The sequence below is a fragment of the Rhinatrema bivittatum genome, chromosome 3, assembly GCF_901001135.1.
Source record: "Rhinatrema bivittatum chromosome 3, aRhiBiv1.1, whole genome shotgun sequence".
Classification (NCBI taxonomy): domain Eukaryota; kingdom Metazoa; phylum Chordata; class Amphibia; order Gymnophiona; family Rhinatrematidae; genus Rhinatrema; species Rhinatrema bivittatum.
This window is the reverse complement of record NC_042617.1, coordinates 75,518,876-75,539,281: the sequence shown is the minus strand read 5'-3', so window position 1 is coordinate 75,539,281 and position 20,406 is coordinate 75,518,876. Positions and strand designations below refer to the sequence as shown.

Sequence of the window (20,406 nt, the reverse complement as noted above, 5' to 3'; positions counted from 1 at the left end):
CTCCGGTTGGGGGGGGGGGTGCTTTAGGCCAGGCTCAGTTGGCGCAGGGGCAGTGGTCACCAGGAGGAGTCGTCACAGCCAAGCAATCATTTGGAGACCACAGCAGTGTGCCTTGCGTTACAAGCTTTTCTGCCTCTATTACAAGGGTGGCTGGTAAGGATTTTATCAGACGATGCAACAGCAGTGGCTTACATTAACTGACAAGGTGGGACCAAGAATTGAGCAGTGGATCAAGGGCCTAGAAACTAATTAGCTGGGCAGACCAGAATCTGAAGTTATTGGGACCATCTCACATAACCAGGACAGGCAATGTTCAGGCAGAATGCCTCAGTCGTCAGCAGCTAGATCCCGGGGAGTGGGAGTTGTCAGTAGAAGCGATGAGGCTTATCCATCTCAAGTGGGGGAACTCCCTGCTTAGACTTGATTGCAACTCAAAGAAATGGCAAAGCTCCACACTTCTTCAGTTGCAGAAGGGAACACAAAGTAGGAGGAGTCAATGCTTTAGTAATCCCATGGCAGGTAATGGGCTTAGTATTGCGGAGAATAAAGGTTCATCTGAGAGCGGTGATTTCTAGTGGCACCGGAGTGGCCTCGACAGCCCTGGTTTGCAGATTTGCTCAATCTCGCGGTGGTCATTCCGATGCATCTTGCTTTTCTTCCCAATATGCTGCATCAGGGGGCTCATTTGTCTCGCGGCTTGGCTTCTGAAAGGAAGTATCTGAGATGCAAGGGAAATCCTGAGGATGTGGTCTCCAGCCTGTTGCAAACTAGGGAGACTTCTACATCCTTAACCTATGTGAGGCTTTGGAATGTCTGAGTCTTGGTGTGCAGAGCAGGGGACTTGATCCTACTTGAGCACATATTTTGACCTTCTTGCAGCAAGGGTTGTTGAAGGGTTTGGCCTTTAATTCCCTCGGAGTCCAGGTGGTGGCCTGGGCTGCTTTAAAGGCATGGTACAGGAAGCAGACCTAGCTGCGCATCCAGATGAGGTCCATTTTATCCAGGAGGCAAAGCATTTGCGGCCTCCAGTGTGGAAGTTATATCCCCCCGTACTTGGTTCTCAGGGGATCGTGTATGGTTCAGTTCAAACCGCTTCAAAGAAGAACGAGGAAGGATTTTACCTTAAAGGTTGTCGTCTTGGTAGCAATTTGTTCCGCTAGAAGGATTTTGGAGCTTCAGGCTCTATCGGGCAGGGATCCTTTTTTCAGGATGGAATTTCTTTGCATACATTTCCTTCCTTTAATCTGAAGGTGAAATGGGCCTTGATGCGGTATCTTAAAATCATTAATAGCTTTCTGCAATTGGCCCATCCTTTTGTGATAGTGCCACTCCATAAGATGGGACATAAGGCTGCAAAATCCACCATAGCCTGGTGATTGAAAGAAGCGATAGGTTCAGCGTACTTTGGTCAGGGTTGCTCCATTACTAAGGGATTGAGAGTTCACTCTAAACCAATCGCAAGCAACATCATGGGCCGAATGGCAGCAAGTGTCGCCACAGGAGAGTTGTAGAGTGGCTACTTGGAAGTCGTTGCACACTTTCGCCAGACATTATCACTTGGAAGTCCAAGTTCCAGATGCCATGGCTTTTGGTAAAATTGTACTTCGAGTGGGACACTATCAGTCCTACGTTGTTTAGGGAAGCTTTGGTACATCCCAGGAGTCTGGACTGATCTGGGTACATATAGGGAAAGGAAAATTGGTTCTTACCTGCTAATTTTCATTCCCGTAGTACCACAGATCAGGCCAGAGTCCTGTCCAGTTGGGATAAAGAGGCTTGGAGAGTCCACTCCATCTGTTGTTGTAAATAGATTAAGGACTGGCACAGTTTTCGTTTCTTCTGTGGTTAATGTTGGAAAGAACCGTTCCCATTAGGGGGTTTTCCACATCTTACTGCTCGGTCAGGGAACGTATTTGTTTAGTTTCATTGGTATCTTGGCTTGGTTACAAGTCAATACTGAGGAACTGCAGGTGGCACACCAGGTATATGCCAGTGTCAGCAAAACTTTCTCTATCTCCACCTGGTGGAAGGGAGGCAAAAACCCAGCAGTCTGGATTGACCTGTGGTACTACAGGAACAAAATTAGCAGGTAAGAACTAATTTTCCTTTTTCGGAAGTCCTGCTATACTAGACCAGTCCAAACCAGTCGATTATGTCCCCCTACCAACCAATGGAGGCAGAGCACTCAGATTTCTCAGACATCTGTACTACTATACATAGGGGTGTAGTTTAGAGAAATCCTAGTTAAAGGATAAAGCGCTAAAAAAAACCAAAAAAAACCACCATACTATATCATTCACCATATTAAAAAGCACTTCAAAACATGTATGGAGAGAGAAAACAAAAAATAACAGCAAGGGAACAGACAGACAAAGGTAGACCGGTTCTCTCAGAATATATATCTGAAAAAGGCCCCAAGGCCCAGGAGGATACTGGACAGGTATAGCAGGTCTTAAGGAAAGGAAATTAATGCGTACAAATTTCTCCTCTCATGTCTTCCTGCTACACCAGTCCAATCCAGCAGAAGTACCAAAGTCCCACTCTGTAGGGAGGAAGTAAGGGCCACTTTGAGAACTATCGCTCTGTAAGGTGCACAGTCTTTAGCCAAAACCTCTATTCTGTAATGCTTTTCAAAGGAATACAGTCAACCAGGTAGCTGCCTTGCAAATGTTTTAGGGTGCCATAGTAATAGCTTCCGCCCAGAACGAAGACCGAGCACAGGTAATTGCTGGACCACTACAGCCCCTGAGCTAATAAGCTGAAGAAATAGCATCCTTGATTCACCTAGCTAAAGCAGCTTTAGAAGTCGCTTTACTCTTAAGCAGCCCTGGAAACAAAACAAAAAACAAACAATCTAGCCAACCTATATAAAGAAACTTCCACATCTCTGATGGAGAACATGATGCACATCAAGGTAGCTCAAGGGCCTCTGCAATACTCATCCTTTGAAAAGGCCAGTAGAGCAATGAAAACCCAATACCACATAAAAAGGACAGCACAGGACAGAAAGACACCGACAGATGCAATAACCAGAAAGGGATCTCTGGAAGACAGACAGAGCCCAAATCTCTAAAATGCAGCAAACAGAGCAAACGGACCAGAAAAATAGCCTTCAAGGTATTATTTTTTAAGGAAATCTGCTTTGAAGGCTCAAAGGGGAGAGCAACTAACGCCTTAAAAACCAGATTGCAAACCCACTGAGGAACTAGGGGTCTACACGGCAGCCGGTCTCAAGTCCTGTAGGAAATGGGAAACATCTAGATGTGCAGCCACCGACCATGAACCTTGCACCTGCAGTAGGCAATAGCTGTAACCTGAACCTTCAAGGAATTCAACGCTAAACCCTTATCCAAGCTTCGCTGAAGAAAAGCCAAAATTGAGAAACTCACAGTATATATACTTGTGCAGTGACATCAGCCTGCCCGTATTCTCTTCAAAAGCAAAATGTGGACAGACTAGCAAAACACACTTGATTAAAAACAGACAACTAATACTGTACTCAAGCAAGAAACACTGAGTTCAGTCACAGAATGGATTAACACTTATCAGTAATCCCTTGAAATTTAGCCCTGCAGGAGGACCATAACGTAATCAATCATTCAGCAGCCAAAGGTGGGAAGCTGGATTCATCTGTCTGTCCTAAAGAAAAGGAAAATTATCAAGTAGTAATTTCTCATTTCTTAGCGTCCAGACAGATGAACCCAGAACCAGTGCAATGTACCCAAGCTACTCCTGAACAGGGTGGGAGGCTGCCTGTGGACCAGTCAAAATTGCACGTACAAAGGCTGCATCCTCCCAGGTCTGCACATCCAGACGATAAATACCTGGAAAAGGTGTGTGAGGAGGACCACGTCGAAGCTCGGCAAACGTCAACGGGAGACAACAATCTAACCTCAGTCCATGACACTGCCTGAGCCCTAGTGGAATAAGCCCTAACCTGAGTGGGCAGCGGCTGTTCAGCCGACACATACACGGCTGTGACTACCTCTTTAATCCAGCAAACTATTGTACCCCTTGAAGCTGGTTAACCGTTTTCCCCCATGATGAAGGACAAACAGGCGATCCAACTTTCTGAAAGGTTTAGAAACCACCAGCTATTTCACAACATATCTTGACATCCAAGGGATGCAACAGGCAGTATCCTCCGCATCTCTTTCCTTATCCAAGGGAAAATCTGAGACCACTTTAGGCAAGAAGGAAGGAACAGTACGCATCTGTATCGCCCCTGGAGTCACCCAAAGGAAAGGCTCCCGGCCAGACAAGGCCTGCAACTCGGAAATTCTATGCGCAGAACAAATCGCCACCAGAAACACAGTTTTCAAGATCAGTAACCATAAGGAAAGCTATGCAGTGGTCAAAACATAGGGCCCAAGAAATGAAACACCAAGTTAAGACTCCACAAAGGAACCGGTAAGCGCAAGGGAGGATGAAAATGTTTCACTCCCTTCAAGAAACGGGCCACATCAAGATGAGATAAGGATTCACCTGGCCCCTGAAACAGGCAAGAGCCGCTACCTGAAACCTTCAAGGAATTAAGGGCCAATCCTTTATTCAAACCATCCTGCAAAAATTCCAAAATGAGCGGGATCCTAACTGAATGAGGAAGCACTCCAATCTTCACACCAAGCCTCAAAGACTCGCTAAATCTGCACATAGGTTAAGGAATGGAGAACTTTTGTCCTCATAGCAAGGTGGCAAACACCACAGGCGAGGGGGGGGGGGCACCAGGAATCATTGCAGATCTGCATACCATAGACTTCTGGGCCAATCCGGTGCCACCAGAGACACCATCCCACTGTGCCCTTCGATCCTTCGAATCATTCTTCCCAATAGGGGCCACAGGAGAAAGGCATAGAGCAGCTTGCCTTCCGGCCAGACCTGCACGAGCATCGATCCCCAAAGATCTCTGCTTTCTCCTGTGACTAAAGAATCGAAGAACCTTCACATTGCAAGAAGTTGCTAGATGGTCTAGAAATGGAAGTCCCCAGTGATCCACTATCAGCTGGAACACCTCGTCCAACAAAACCCGTTCTCCTGGGTCCAGACTCTCCCTGCTGAGAAAGTCTGCTCTTACGTTGTCTTTTCCTGCAATGTGTGAGGCTGAGATCTGCTGAAGAGGAACGTCCGCCCATTCCATAAATTGGTCTCTCTCTTGTGATACTTTCTGACTCTTGATTCCTCCCTGCTGATAAATGTAAGCCATTGTTGTTGCGTTGTCCAAGCATCTCTCTCCCATTCTTAAAGATCTACATTGGCTCCCAATCCCACATCTTTTCCAATTTAAGACCCTCATGCTCATACACTACACAACCAGAACATACATTGGCTCAATAACTCACTCACCTTCCACAGCCCCAACAGACTTACTAGATCTCACTACATGGCTACCCTACACACACCCTCACCTAAGCTCACTCACCACACCTCATCGAGAGAGCGTGCTCTATCCATTGCAGGGCCAGCATTATAGAATTCCATGCCTTCTGACCTTCGCCAAGAAGACTGTTTACAAAAATTAAAAAACCTGGCTCTTCAGACAGGCATTCTCATGATCCACTCCCTTACACCTCGTGCACCCAGCAGAAATCCCCGACCTCGCTACTTTATTGTACTATGCTGCTATATTGTACAATCCTGTATTTTTCTACTGTTCCTCTATCACCCATTTTTACCTCTTTATTCAGTTCTCCCCCCCTTTAATCTTCCCCCTTCCTGCTGTTTATGTTGAAACAGTTATGTGTAAAGCCATTTTGCTATATTTTTTTTTGTTACCTGTAAACCGATATGATGTTCCCAATGAATGTCTGTCTAGAAAAACTTTAAATAAATAAATAAATAAATAAATAAATAAATAAATTATTCGGACCGCTCAATCCTACAGCTGATCTGCAAGTATGCCAACTGGACCGCCTGGGCTTCCAGCCGATTGATGTTCCAGAGAGTCTCCTCTGTATTCCAGCACCCTTGCGCCATCAGTTCCCTTTGAGCTCCCCAACCTTGGAGATTCGCATCTGTCGTAAGTACCAACCAGTCCGGTGACATCAGGGAGATTTCCTCTCTCAGATCTGCTTGTGCCCACCACTGGAGGTGAGAGCAGACTTTAGTAGGCAGGTGGAGCCAAATCAAATAGTCCAGAGACTGCAGGTTCCATTGAGACAGCAGGGAACGTGAAGTGGACGCATATGCACCCTTGCCCATGGTACTACTTCCAGGGTTGCCGCCATCAACCCGAGCATCTGTAGATAGGACCACACTGTCAGGCGTATAGTGCTCACCAAGAGATGCATATGCACCATCAACTTCTGAATACGAGCTTCTGGAAGAAAAACCTTGCTTCATGTTGAACCGTACACCCAGATACTCCAATGATTGAGATGGCTGAAGACTGCTTTTGGCAAGGTTTACCACCCAAACGAGCTTCGGCAACAAAGATCAGCTTGTGGGTCCCCAGACAGCTCTCTTCCAGAGGCTTGGTCAGAACCAACCAGTCACCTAAATACGGGTGTACAAGGATCCCATCCTCTCTCAGTTCTGCTGCTGCTACCACCATAACCTTGGAAAAGGTTCTGGAAGCAGTGGCTAGACTGAAACTGATAATGGCACTGCAAAACGCAGAAAACGTTGGTGCTCCAATTGGATAAGAACATAGAGGTACACCTCGGACAGATACAAGGAAGGCAGAAATGCCCAACTGTACAGTCATTATCACTAAGTCAATGTTTCCATGCGAAAGTGAGTCGCCAGCAAATGACGGTTGACCCCTTTGAGATCCAGGATGGGTTGAAAGAAGTCCTCCTTCTTAGGCACAATGAAATAAATGGAATATCGACCCATATTTTGAGGCGTGGGTACTGGAACCACAGCCCTCAGACTGAGGAGCCTTGACAGCATACTCTCAACTGCCTGCTTCAACTGCGGGGAGTGGCAGAGAGATACCATGAATACATCCCAAGGAATACTGCGAAACTCCAGCACATATCCTCCTTGTATTACCTCCAGAATCCACTGATCCGATGTAATCTCGACCCACCTCTGATAAAAGAGAGCACACCGCTCCCCTATCGCCTACTCCCAGGGGTGGATCAGATACAGATGAATCATAATGCCTTCTTGCCTCAAAAATGCTGCCACAACCACCATGACCTTGGTGAAACGTCCGAGGAGCTGGGGCTAACCCAAAAGGGAGTGCCCTAAATTGAAATATTCCAAACGATTCAAAAACAGATACTTCTGCTGGGAATTAAAGCAAGCTTCTGACATGTGCAGGGAAGATACAAACTTTCCCTGATGAATTGCCATGAGCATTAAAGCGAAAAGTCTCCATTCTGAAATTCTGAGGTTTCAGTTTCAATTTACCCCTTTCAAATAGAGAAAGTGTTTGCAAGACCCATCCCTTTTGGGAATTACAAAATAAATGGAGTAACGTGCGAGATTCCTCTCTCTAAGGAGAACTGGAACGATAGCCTGCAACAACTAAAGTTTCAGAGTATCGCTGAAGAACAAGAAGAAACCACAAAGGCATCAGGAATGGGTTTAAGGAACTACAGGGTGTAATCAAACTAGATCACTTCTAACACTCACTGATCTGGAGGTTATTTGGGTCTGCTCCTGATAAAACTGCTACAAGCAGCCACCTACTGGAAGAACCAGAGTGTGAATCCATCGAACTTCATTGAGATGTTCAAGCAGTTATGGAGGAGGAAGTTTAACTCTGTCATGAGCTTCTGGAAACCCCGAAAGGGTTGATCTCTCCCTCTCAACCCCTGAGAACCCAGTCTACACTATCAGGCATTCCTAGATTGACCCTGAACTCTAGTAGAGCGATACAAAGTGAGGGGAACCTCTGCAGTTTGGGATCATCCAAATTTTTCACCAACTGCTCTAGATCTTTCCTGAACAGCAGCTTCCCCTTAAAAATGGAAGCTTACTCAGCTGAAACTTGAACCAGGAATTCACCACCCATTTGAGCAGCTCCTGGTTGCTACTGATCTAGAAGAAGCCCGGAGATGATCACAGAGCATCAGTTAAGAAAGCAGCTGCTAATTCCATACGAGCTGCCTCATCACTTTCTGGGAACTGTTGAATCCAGCACAGAAGCACTCAAACCACACAGCGACCACAGACAGAAATCTGCACAGAGAGCTGGAGGTAAACAAGTGCTGCTTCAAAGGAAGCTCAACCTTCCTATCCTAGGGATCCTTAAGAGAAGTGTTACCTTTCACCGGAATAGCAGAAAGCTTGGAAACAGCTGTGACTACAGCATCCACCCGAGACATCGGAAACAGGCACTTAGGCGAATTATAAGGAAGAGGATACAGCTTGAGACAGTTTTTTACCCCCTTAAGTCTGCTTTCAAGGAACTCCCATTGCACTAGCACCATGTCCTCTACCGCCATGTGTTAAAGGCTTCTATGGACACCAGCCAGAACCTTAGAATCCACAATTTGGAGGCAGGATATCACCTGATCTATCAATGCTAAAATCTCCTCCTCAGGAAAGATGTATAACCATATCATTCTCTGTCTGAGCCTAGAACCCTTTCTTTCATGGAAGCACAGGTGGCTGACTCCAGCTGATCACTGGGATCATCCTGAAATTCATTAGCATCAGGAGGAGAGTCTGCTGTCCCTTTATGCTTGAGGGGTGCTAGGCCACTAGGAAAGAAATTAAGAACTCCAGAAAAGCCTCTGTGCCTTTCGCCTCGCCAGGCTTCTGTATTGTACAGAAAGCTTTCATGCAAAAAAAGAAAAAAAGAATTCAGTTAAACTCTTCAGGAGATTTAACCTGCCCCAAAGAAGCCCTTTGGAATGGATCCCCCTCAGGGGCCAGGACTGGGGTATCCTCACCAGCCCCATCTGTCGATTTCTTCTACTGCTGGGCTGAGAAACCTGCGGGTGTTTGGCTTAAGAGCTTTTCTATCTTGGCTCTCTCTCCCAGAGCAGGAAGCTGCGGCCCAGGCATGCCACTTACTCAAGAAGTCTAACAGATTAGGCTCACAGTCCGGTGCTTACAACCTGCCTCCAGGCCAGCACCACAGCTACTCTAGACTCTTGCCTTTTTTTTTTTTTTTTTTTTTCTTAAAGCGGCAGCCTGCGAGCAAAATACTGGGGGGGGGGGTTAAGGAGGAAGGTGGAAGATTCTCTCCACATGAGCCTGAAGGCTAAAAATTATTTCAAAATTTTTTTGAGAAGAAAACCTCCTCTCTTCCAAAAAGGCTCTACCAAGCCCCCCACTGGGACTGGGAGCCTGTTTAACGGATTCTCTTCTCCTGGGTGTACCAGAGGTCTGGTCCGAAACAGCACTTAGATCTTAACTAAAAATCCTGCTGTACCACCATCTGCTGGAGGCAGATTATACTGCGATTTCTCTGAGCTGCACCAGTGTCATCATGGAGAAATCTGTGTGTTCTGCCTCCATCTACCCACCGATTTGGACTGGACTGGTGTAGCAGGACATGGAAACTACTTTATTCCTAGAATTTAAAAAGGTATTGAACACATCTACATATAAACTTTCTGAAAATGTACACCAACATTAAAGACACTGCCTCAGCCCCAAACAGTTACTGTGCGTAAACCAGGCTAAAGTTAAAAGTGACTTATCTAAGTTCCCACATGAGTGGAAAAGCAATTCCCAGTTCACAGGTATCCTTACAAGATCTTTGTAAAGACAAAACTGTCAGACAGCCACATATACATACCTAGCTCATCCAGAAGTACAAGGGAATGTTCCGTGGCATGCTGGAGAATGCTTGAAGTCTCACTTAGCTCAACAAAAAATGTACTCTCGCCTAAAAGATCAATGAGGCGACCATGATTTCAGATCAGCATTCATGCATTTACACAAGAACATCCTTCCAGGGTGACAAGGGTCAAACAAACAATCAAGTACACAAGATTGTGACTACACAGAACTACATCCCAGAAAAATGAAATCTGCGGCACAAAGACACAAACCATCAAGTTAAAAAAAAAAAAAAGAAAAAGAAAAATCTTGTAAATACTAAAGTTAAAACTTCTTTGACCATGGTGGGTTTTTCTGGATCTTTCATCATGGATTCAAACCACGGATTCAAACCACCATACTGAACACACTTGAGATGAGCTTGTTGGGCTCAAGGCACGGTCAACCTTATAAAACCAAAACTTACAAAATCCAAAAGTAGTCCTTTCTTAATATAATCAAATTACCAAACAGAGGACCATGCATTCTCTTATGTACACGGATGTCCGGTACTACTGAATCAGCTCCACCACAAATAGGTGATACTTTTTGGTGTAATACTGTTTTTATATTTCATCTTCTGCAACATAATTCTCTTGTTCTTGAAAAATATCCTATCACCTGAGGTGTATATTTAAAACATTGCTAATGGTCTTATTTCAGTAGCACTCTCTTATGCGGTCCTCTTATTTTGCCAATTTTTAAATTGCTTTGTACTTAGCTCTGTTTAGGTAGAAGTGATCTTCTCTTATGCTGATCGTTCATGTTAGCGAAATTGGAGCCGTCAGCCTGACACTGGCAGTGTTTCAACTTTCCCATCTTCCTCAGGGACTAAAAGAGGTTTTCGCTATCTTTTTCAGCCTTCCTCAACACCATGAGGAAATAAATATAAAATAAATAAAATAAAAACGGTATTTACACCAAAAAGTATCACCTATTTGTGGTGGAGCTGATTCAGTAGTACCGGACATCCGTGTACACAAGAGAATGCATGGCCCTCTGTTTGCTGGTAATTTAACCTTATAAAACCAACAACTAAGAGGCCCATAACTAGAAGAGAAAGGGCAATTTGGATCAGAAAGAGAGTACAAGCTTGCATGGTATCTATCCTTTCTTCAAGATCTGAACTACATTTTTTTTTTTAACCCATATGAGAAATAGACTGGGAAAAATGTATATTGCACGGTTTGAAGTGAAGCAACAGGGAGATATTAAGATGAACTGAAATGGCACAAGCAGTAAGAACAAAGGTGTGGTCACTGTGACAGTGGTCAAGGATGTTATCTTAAGTCAACTACGGCAGCACAATGGGGGGGGGGGGGGTCAGGGAAGAGGAACCTGTGGCAGCTCTGCTATGTTCTCTACAAGATTTACACAAAACTGGGTCAAAAGGAAAGCACAGCCTTTGTATACATTTTCCCACTCTACAAGCAAATAAACCATGGATTAGGGAAATTTCACCAATGACAAAAAAAAAAAAAAAAAAAAGCCTTCACAATCCTTCCATAAGGTTTTAAAAATCAAATGACATAAAAACAAAGAACTGCATCTCTTACCAGACATGATTCTGTCCGACGCGCCTAGTCTTGTAAAGACTCTGTCAACTGGCGTCAGCTTGCAGATATCAGCAGGCACATAGCACCCCAGCTGGGCCATGATCACCAAGAGCCCGGCCTGTGGGATGGAAGGTGAGAGCTCAGTACACACACATCTAAGATGAGCTTCCTACTGTCTTTCTGAATCACTCTCTCACATCCCTTCCCCCTCTCCCAGCTTTTTCTTCCCCATCCTGCAGTATAATGTCAACATTAATACACATGGTTAGTCCTGCAACTCTGCGAAGCCTGAATGCAGATGGGCATGGAAGTGTGTCCTCCCTTATCTGAGCAACTTTTCATGATCAAGTCAATGACATCCTTGATATATTCTGGAAGTGCTCGATCTTCCCCCACCTACGATATGCAAGAAAACTAACTTGCGTTCACCTGTCTCATGAGTGTGGATTTCCCCCCCATATTTGGGCCTGTGACCAGCACACAGGAGGCTCCACTATTGCTTCCTTGGTCTTCATCCTCACAGCCGATCACAATATCATTCGGGATGAAGTCATCACCAAAAAAGGTCTTTGAGATGCAAGGATGATGAGAGCTTCTGAGCTCCAAGAAGGGCCTGGTAGCCTCTGGCAGCACTATGAGAGGCCGGCACACTGATCCATCACCTCCCCGGCTATAGTGAGCTAAGCACATCAGGACATCTGCAAGCATGTCCAGAGAGAAAAAGAATACATTACACCTCTAATGCAACAGTAACAGCTAGATGTCTCCAGATATAAACTGCTTGTTTCCTTGTCCTTTGCGGGTCTTATTCTTAAGTCTATTCGCTTTTGTCCTGGTTCATTCTTTATGCATGACACTTATGTACCAAAAAAAAAAAAAAAGTTGCCCAGTTTTTTAAAATTCTTTTTAAGCTCACATTTCTCCTGTTCATACACTAAGTGTGAAACTCTTGCACAACCACACCCTTCACACATTGGAGGGTTTCAGAACACTTTAAACAGAATTCTCTCAAGAAACAAACCATACTGGCAAAAAGATGACAGCTGCTTTTATCACTGCTGCCCACTGAGCTATTCTGGATAGTGCTTCTTCCCCAGACCAGTAGTTGCTCAGAGGTTAAGAATATTTCTGTTGAGATGGCTGGACAAGACTTAAGGAAAACCGTACCTGAAGTACACACCCTAATTTTTCCAGGCAATTACTTAGTAACTTGAAGCAGCCAGCACATCCCTCAACGGCAGTCACCAAGTGTGCAATCCTAGGACTGCTTTCAGCTGGTGATCATATTGGGTCTGTAGTGATTCTAATTAAAAACAATACGGCCAGAAGTATACTGAAAGCGAGAAAAAGAGCATGCGCCTTGATCCAAGGTTCCTCGCCGAAGAATGTGCTGCAAGAGGGGTTTAGACTGGGGCACGGGTTGGGGGATAGAACATAATATCTAGCATGAGAAAGTGATTTATTCCACTCATTCTGGTCTGTGTATAAAAGGGAATGCTTGCTCCAAAGTAATTATTCAACCTGTGCTTTGTTTAGGGGCTGTGGTGTTTTTTTGCACCATGCAAAGAACTTTCAATGCAACAGAAGGCATTTTATTGTCAAAAGGAGCAGCATTATCCAAGATTCCACCCACTCCTCAGTGCCTCTCGACTTTAACTCTGGAAAAAAAATAGGAACAGGTTTCAGGAATATTTCCACATTTTCTGAAAGCAGACTCTGCCTCTCCCATCTGTAACAGAGTACATACCCGTCGTCATTGTTCCTTGTGAACACATCTGAATAAGGCACCCTTAGCAAACTCTCTCTATAGGAAAGCATGGCAGGACACACACACACACAAATTACAGCTCACCTCCCTTCAAACCGGAACAGCCTCGTCAGGGATGCACTAAATTATAGTAAAGTAATATTTGCTCCAGTCATAGGTGCGTTATGAGTGACTAATCTGTGCAAGAAAACTGTCATTTCTATATACGTTGTCCATTTGCAAATAAATATAACCTGTGGCTGGATATCTTGGTGCTCAGTTAATTTTTTGTACAAAAAAAAAAAGAGGGTAGAACCTAAGCCACTTCACTTTTCTGGGCACTACTGCCTTTTCAGTTTGTGAAAATGATACTTGATGCTGCCACAAATTATAATTTTCTGAAAGTAGACCATGGATAAACTATAGCACAACTTTCTCACGCTCTATAATTTAGCGTGTGACTCCAGATGAACAGGAGGTGTGATGAACTTTCTGATACAAGACTGTACCTTACAGATTTCATAGATTAACTTTTGTGCCAGAAAGTTATAACTTCTAGAGTTAGTTTTTTGTTCAGACATTCATACAGAGAAGAGAGGGAGGCAAGCCTGGAAAATTCCTGAGGCCCACTCCCACTGTTCCCTATAAAAAGCAACAAGGCATCACGTTACAAGTAACATTTTCTGAAATTAACCCAAAGGAAAATGTATCATACAACTTTCTCCGTGTTTACTGTACAAGGGTGGTAGTAACACTGAGAAAGTTCCAGTTCAGAGGGATTATGGGAAAGAAATATTGGAGCTAAAAGGCTGCATCACCCAATTCTAAAACATTTTCTCAGATTTAATATAAAAACATGGGTACCTTATTCCTTCCCACCATTAAAAACAACATGTGACGTGTGAGAGGGATGGAGGAGTCAGGATAATAAGCAATCTTGCTACTGGATCTGCCACCTTACCACAATCCTCAATGACAAAAGCAATGTTTCTAGACTCCTGCTTCTGTAATCACTGGAAAAGGCCTGTTTTTGACAGCATCTGCTAGCAATCAGTGTTTTTACAAGCTTATCCCTATGATTGGTCTACAATAAAAAAAAAAAAAAAAAAAAAAAAAGTACGCACCAAAATAGGTTGCACCTTCTAATCTATGATCCTCTTCTGCCTGATCTTTTAAATTCTCCACTCCCTGAACCACTTTTCCCTCCCCCTTAATACTGTCTAGCCTCTTTGTTCTTTACACGTCAATTTTCTTCATATTGTTACTTAGCAGCTCTCTCACAGTGTCAGCGGGACAATTCTGTTTTCACTACTTGCGCCTGTGGCTCCTCCCTCCCCTCTATAGCCCAATTTTAGTCCAGGCCCGCCACTGGAGATTTGTCTTGGCATTTCTACTGCCAGTGCAATGATCACAAGAACAGAAGATGTCCAACGCTGTGGGAGGACATGCTCCATTTATAAGAAGGGCCACAGTGATGTACAGCATACACAGGGTCATGGTCTAGAGATTAAATCCAATAAAAATGTGGAGTTTCCCCTTGTTTGGGGGGGGGGAGGGAGGTAGAAGAGTGGGAAGAGCACATAACCTCTGATTTTTATATGCAAGAACTGCCCCACTTCACTAAGGAACATACTACCATTTATATTTTGGTATCATTTACATATAAACACAGCAAACTGCTCATGTCATCAGCTGTGAACATGTATCCTGTATTGGCACAATCAGAGGTGTTTTTAAATATTATAATTTTTTTTTTAACCAAGCACTCTGAGCACATTAATCTCTCTCTAGGCCCGTGATGGCCAACCTTTTCAGCTCAGTGTGTCAAAATTCATAAAAAAACAGAGCACAACTCGGGTGGTGCGTCACTTCTAGAAAAATCCATAATTTTGTGATATTTGTAGCTCTAATTAATAACATTTATAGTTTTAATATATGTACTGTATTTATTAATAAAGCAAAAACAAATAATTCTTTACCTTACCTGTTAGTGACTTTTTTGTTGCTGAATTTCAATGGCTAAATCTTCAATTGAAGGTTGGTATTTCGTACACTTCAAGCCCAAGCAAGCGTTAAAAACTTCATCTGTCAGTCGGTTTCTTTTATTGGCTCCCATTCATTTTCACACCACTCCCTCCCCATCTCCCAGGCATGCACACATTCATTCTCACACACACACAGACCCCCAGGCAGAGTCCCATTCATACACATGCACACACTAAAGGCAGTCCCCCCTCTCTTTTGCCAGCAACCTCAGAGCCTCTCTCATTCCTCTGCAGCCACGTGACTATTGGGGAGGTGCCGATTGCTGCTACTGACACTGAAGCCCATTCTGCTGCCTCCTCTGTGCAGGCCCCGTGGGCTTCCACTTTCTCCATGCTGATCTCGTACATTGTGAGATCCGTAGAGAAAGTGCTATTCTTGCACATTCCCAAAGATTACATGTGCCATTCACTAAAAAGTAATTTTTTTTTTTTTTTGCCTTCTGATCTTAGTTTTCTAATTGGTTGGTCACAGGCTTTTTTTTTCCACCTTCCCTTTCTTATTTTTTTTGCCAATTCCTTTTATATTGTCTTTTTCTGTTTCTTTTCTCTCCATCTTCTTCCCTCAGACAGTCAGGTTCTCATTCTCACATGCATTTCTCTCTCTCACACACAGGCTCTCACTGTCACATGCTGTCTCTCATACAATCATTCATACACACAGTTTCTCACTGGCACATGATGTCTGACTCACACACAGGCTCTCTCTCTCCCACATGCTGTCTCTGCAAACATTCAGGTCCTCACTCTCAAAACACAATCTCTCAACTCATCTCATACACGCACGCACACACCCTCTACAGACCCTCAGCCTCTCGCTCACCTCTGGGCCTCCTCTTCGCTGGTCGCCGCAGGATGGGCTCTGCAGTGGCCCTGCTACCGGGCCTCTTCCTCTTCTCGGGCCGCTGCGACTTGGAATTCGCGGCGGCCCGTAAGCGCTGCTCCTCTTCTGCACGCGCTGATGCTTCTCCTCCTTCCTGTCCACGCAGCTCCAGCAATGTTTACTTCCGGGGCCGCACAGGCAGGAAGGAGGAGCAGCAGCGCATTTAAATGCGATCTTTTTCTTCGGGCCGTGGTGACGTGAGCCTCACCACGGCCCTGCCTATCGCTGCGCCACATGAGCCTCCCTGCGCCCGGGGGCATTGGGGGAAGGGGGGGGGGGGGAAGATACTAAAAAACAAATTTTAAAGGCTCGACACAGCCGATTAAAAAAAAAAAAAAATTCCCGATAGTCCATGAAACGCTGCGCGTGTCAGCAAAAACATCTTGGCGTGTCACCTCTGACACGTGTGTCATAGGTTAGCCATCACTGCTCTAGGCTTACTTTGCAATACTAACGGCTGCACAATAGTTTGAGCCCTGGCAAGGTGCTAGGATTGGCAATGAGAAACAGGCCGGGCCCTCCACCCCTCAAGATATTTCGGACACCCATATGGAATATGCAACAGATAAAAAGGTGCATATATCTGATCCAGAGTATGGCAAATAGGAAAAACTGGTTCTTGCCTACTAAATTTTGTTCTTGGAATACCACAAATCAGTCCAGATGCATGGGTTTTGCCTCCCTACCAGAAGATAGAGGCAGATAAAAACTTTACAGACACTGCTACATAACACTGTGCCACCTGCAGTCCCTCAGTATTGACCTGTACCCAAGCCAAGATGAAAGCTATCAAAAAAACTAACAACTCCCTCTCTAGGACGAACAGGAGAAAGGTTGGAACCCTTCCAACTGGAACCCTCAGATCAAAGGAAATTGAAAACTTCCAAACCACAACAGTAATTTCTGCATTATACATACCCAGAAGAGACTGGTCATTCCAAAAGAAGGCGAGGCTCTGGACTGATCTGTGATATTCCAAAACAAAAATTAGCAGGTATGAACGAATTCTCCTTTCCTAATCATACCCCAGATCAGTCCAGATGCATGAGATGTACCCAAGCCCCCCCCCCCCCAAACCAGGCAGTAACCCAAAAAAACAACTCAGAAAGCATTCTCCCCAAATCTTGCCTTCGCCGGTGCCCGAACATTTTATTTATTTAGCATTTTTCTATACCGACTTTCCAATAACAGAATTATTGATCAATTCGGTTTACATTCTCAACAATAACAATGACAAGTAAATGTCTTACAATGAACAGGTTGAATTAACTTGGGTTAAGATATATGGGGTTAATAACATAATTAAAAGGTACGGTGCCTAATGTAGTCTAGCTAAACAGGTGGTATTATAATGTTGTTAGATAATTAGACTGCCAAAGAATATGTGATTTCTAGAGAAGGTCTATATAGTTCTCTAGCGTGTTCCCACGGAGGGGATCATTGGCAGGGATATTCCGCAAGTTGATGTTAAGGGAAAGCTTGGTTGAATAACCAAGTCTTGAGTCGTTTTTTAAATGTAGTGGAGCATTGCACTGATCTGAGATCTGATGGGAGAGTGTTCCAGATTTTAGGACCTGCTGTGGAGAAAGCTCTTTTGCTTAATGCTGACTTCATCGGTGGGATTTGAAGGTTGTTTTTGTAGGCTTGTCTCACTGGTCTGGTAGAGGTGTGGAGTTGGAGAGGGAATTTGAGCTCGAGTGGTGCCAGGTTGTGTAGTGCCTTGTGGGTTACTGAGAGCACTTTGAAAAGTATTCTGAATTTGACGGGAAGCCAGTGTAGGCTTTTTAAGATAGGTGAGATGTGGTCTCTTTTGTTGGACTTGGTTAAGATCCTCGCTGCAGCGTTTTGCAGCATCTGTAGCGGTTTTATGGCGTTTGCAGGGAGACCCAGTAGAAGTGAGACATCCCGCCAATGTCTGGGAAAAGTGTTAAGTGAAGTGCAGGCCATGTCATCACTCAAAAGATCTCCTGCAGAGAAACCAGCTGACACTCCACCCGGGTAGAACGGGTACACAGCCCCTCCAGAATCAGCCGTCCTTTGCACATATAAGCTGATACAATTGCGGCCTTAGAGGCCTTACTTCCTTTTTTGGCACCAACAAACGGCATAAAGAGATGATTGGATCTCCGAAAACTGCTGGTATGTGATATAAATCACAATAAATTCTGACTGTCATCCAATAAATGGAGCTCCTCACGTGGCACCGCCGCATCCAAATGTCGAAATGAAGGGCACTCCACCATCGTACTAAGATGAAATGGAGAGACGACCTTCGACAAAAAGGCACCGTACACAATGAGACCCAATCATCCGATATCTGAAGGAAAGGATCTCTACGTGGACAAAGCCTGAAGTTCAGACATCCTTCTGACTGAACAAAGTGCCCCCAAGAAAGCTGCCTTCAGGTTAAGATTCTTCACAGACTACTGTCTCAACTGTTCAAATGAAGGTCAAAAAAGAACTCCAAGGATCAAATTAAAGTTCTACAAAAAGGGCACATGCTGCAGATCAGAGAACAAAAATGCTTCATACTTCTAAGAAAATCGGATCACCTCCAGATACAAGACCAGCGGTATCCCATGAACCTTACCTCGAAAACTGCACACTAAGCAAGTTATAATCCAGACCTTTCACTAGGCCCTTTTGTAAAAAGGCCAAAATACAAAAGATACTGCCACATGTATCGGGTCAAACCCTTCCCTCAAGGCACCACATCTCAAACACTATCCACACTCTGACATAAGCCAAGGAAGTGGATGGTCTCCTGCTTGAAGCAATGTAGTAATAACCGCTTCAGAGTATCCTTTTAAATACAAATACCTCCTTTAAAAAGCCAGGCTGTGAGACAAAAGCAATCCACCCAATCCGAAAAACGTGGCCCTTGGCGAAGTAACCCCTGCAGACATCCTAGCCGCAGGGGTTCAATTCACTGCGAGATTTACGAGATCCGCAAACTATGGCCAGCATGACCACTCTGAAGTCATTAGAATCACTCTTCCCTGGTGCCTCTCTATACATCGCAACATTCTGCCTATCAGAGGTCATGAGAGAAAATAGTATAACAGAATCCCTGTCAGCATTGGAAGAACCAGAGCGTTGAGCCCTTCGGATCCAACCTCTCGCCTGCGACTGAAGAACTGGTTTGCCTTGGCATTCTGCTGTGAAGCCATCGTGTCATGCTGAGGACAACTCCACCTAGCCCGTGTGAGTTCAATGGCTTCTGTGGAGCACTCCCATTCTCCAGGAGCCACCTCCTGCTGGTTGAACTAAGTCCACCTGCACACTAGTCCACTCAGACTACATGAGACGCTGTCAGCCCCACCAGGTGCCTTTCCATCCAGCCAAAAAGCTCCTGGGCCTTTTGAGCCACCATGAGACTTTGTCCCGCCTTGGCGATTGATATACGTCACTGTTGTCACATTGTCCAATAAAATTTGCACCACACAATCTTGCACTTGTGGAAAAAGTGAGAGCAACACTATGATAATCGCTCTCATCTCTAACACACTGAAAGACAATAATGCTCCCACTGCTGGCCACCAACCTTGGGCCGTCTACCCTTGACAGAACAGCCCCCCCCCCCCCCCCCACCTCTGAGGCTGGCATTGGTGGTCACCACCACCCAGTCCAGAATCTCCAACTCCATTCCTCTCTCAAACTGGGATGAGAAAGCCACCACAAGAGACTGGACCTGGAGCTTCCCTGAAGCAGTAGCTGAAATTCCTCAGACTGCGGACTCTACCGGGATAAAAGTGCTCTCTGAAGAGGCCACATGTGAGTGAACACCCACAGAACTAAACCCAGCGTAGACGCCATAGAACCCAGGACCTGCTAATAATCTCAGACCCTGGGTACCAAAACTGTAGCAGCCGACAGACCTGAGTTTGCAACGTAGTCACCCTGACTTACGTGAGGAACAGTTTGCCCATCTAAGTGTGGAATCATGGCCCCAGGTACTCCAGTGAGTGGGATGGAACTAGATTGCTCTTTACTAGGTTCACCACCTAACCCAGAGTCTGCAAAATCCACATGACCCGCTGAACCAACTGAGTTGGAGTGTCAGATTTTACCTGAATGAGCCAGTAATCCAATAAGGGTGAATTAGTACTTCTTCCTTTTGCAGTGCTGCGGCTACCACCACCATCACATTGATGAAAGTCTATGGTGCCATCACCAATCTGAATAGAAGAGACCAAAATTGAAAGAGTTCTTCCAGCACCATAAACCGCTGGTCAGATGGATATGTGGAGATAAGTTTGTTAGGTCAGAGATGCCAGGAACTCCCCCTTGCAAACCACAACCATCAGTGGTCGCAACATCTCTATTTGAAAACAAGGTACCTGAAGCACCGCATTGACCTTCTTCAGAACCAGAATGGGCAGAAAGGTACCATCCTTCTTTGGAACCAAAAGTAGATGGAGTACCTCAGGGTGTTAAAGTTACAGGGTACCGTAT

The 20,406-nt window shown here is 44.8% G+C and overlaps 1 protein-coding gene across 2 annotated transcripts in view; it reads right to left on the bottom strand.

The window, feature by feature from the left end:
• The window catches only part of MSH6 (mutS homolog 6), a 46,524-nt gene that overhangs the window by 14,218 nt on the left and 11,900 nt on the right, over positions 1 to 20,406 (bottom strand). Inside the window, exons 5-7 of one of the 2 annotated variants that reach the window (XM_029593378.1) lie at positions 11,709 to 11,977; positions 11,280 to 11,397; positions 9,701 to 9,790 (exon numbers count right to left, since the gene is read on the bottom strand). In XM_029593378.1, the coding sequence (XP_029449238.1) occupies positions 9,701 to 9,790; positions 11,280 to 11,397; positions 11,709 to 11,977 (477 nt within the window). The remainder of the gene's footprint in view (positions 1 to 9,700; positions 9,791 to 11,279; positions 11,398 to 11,708; positions 11,978 to 20,406) is intronic. The other variant, XM_029593379.1, reaches the window with a different exon arrangement.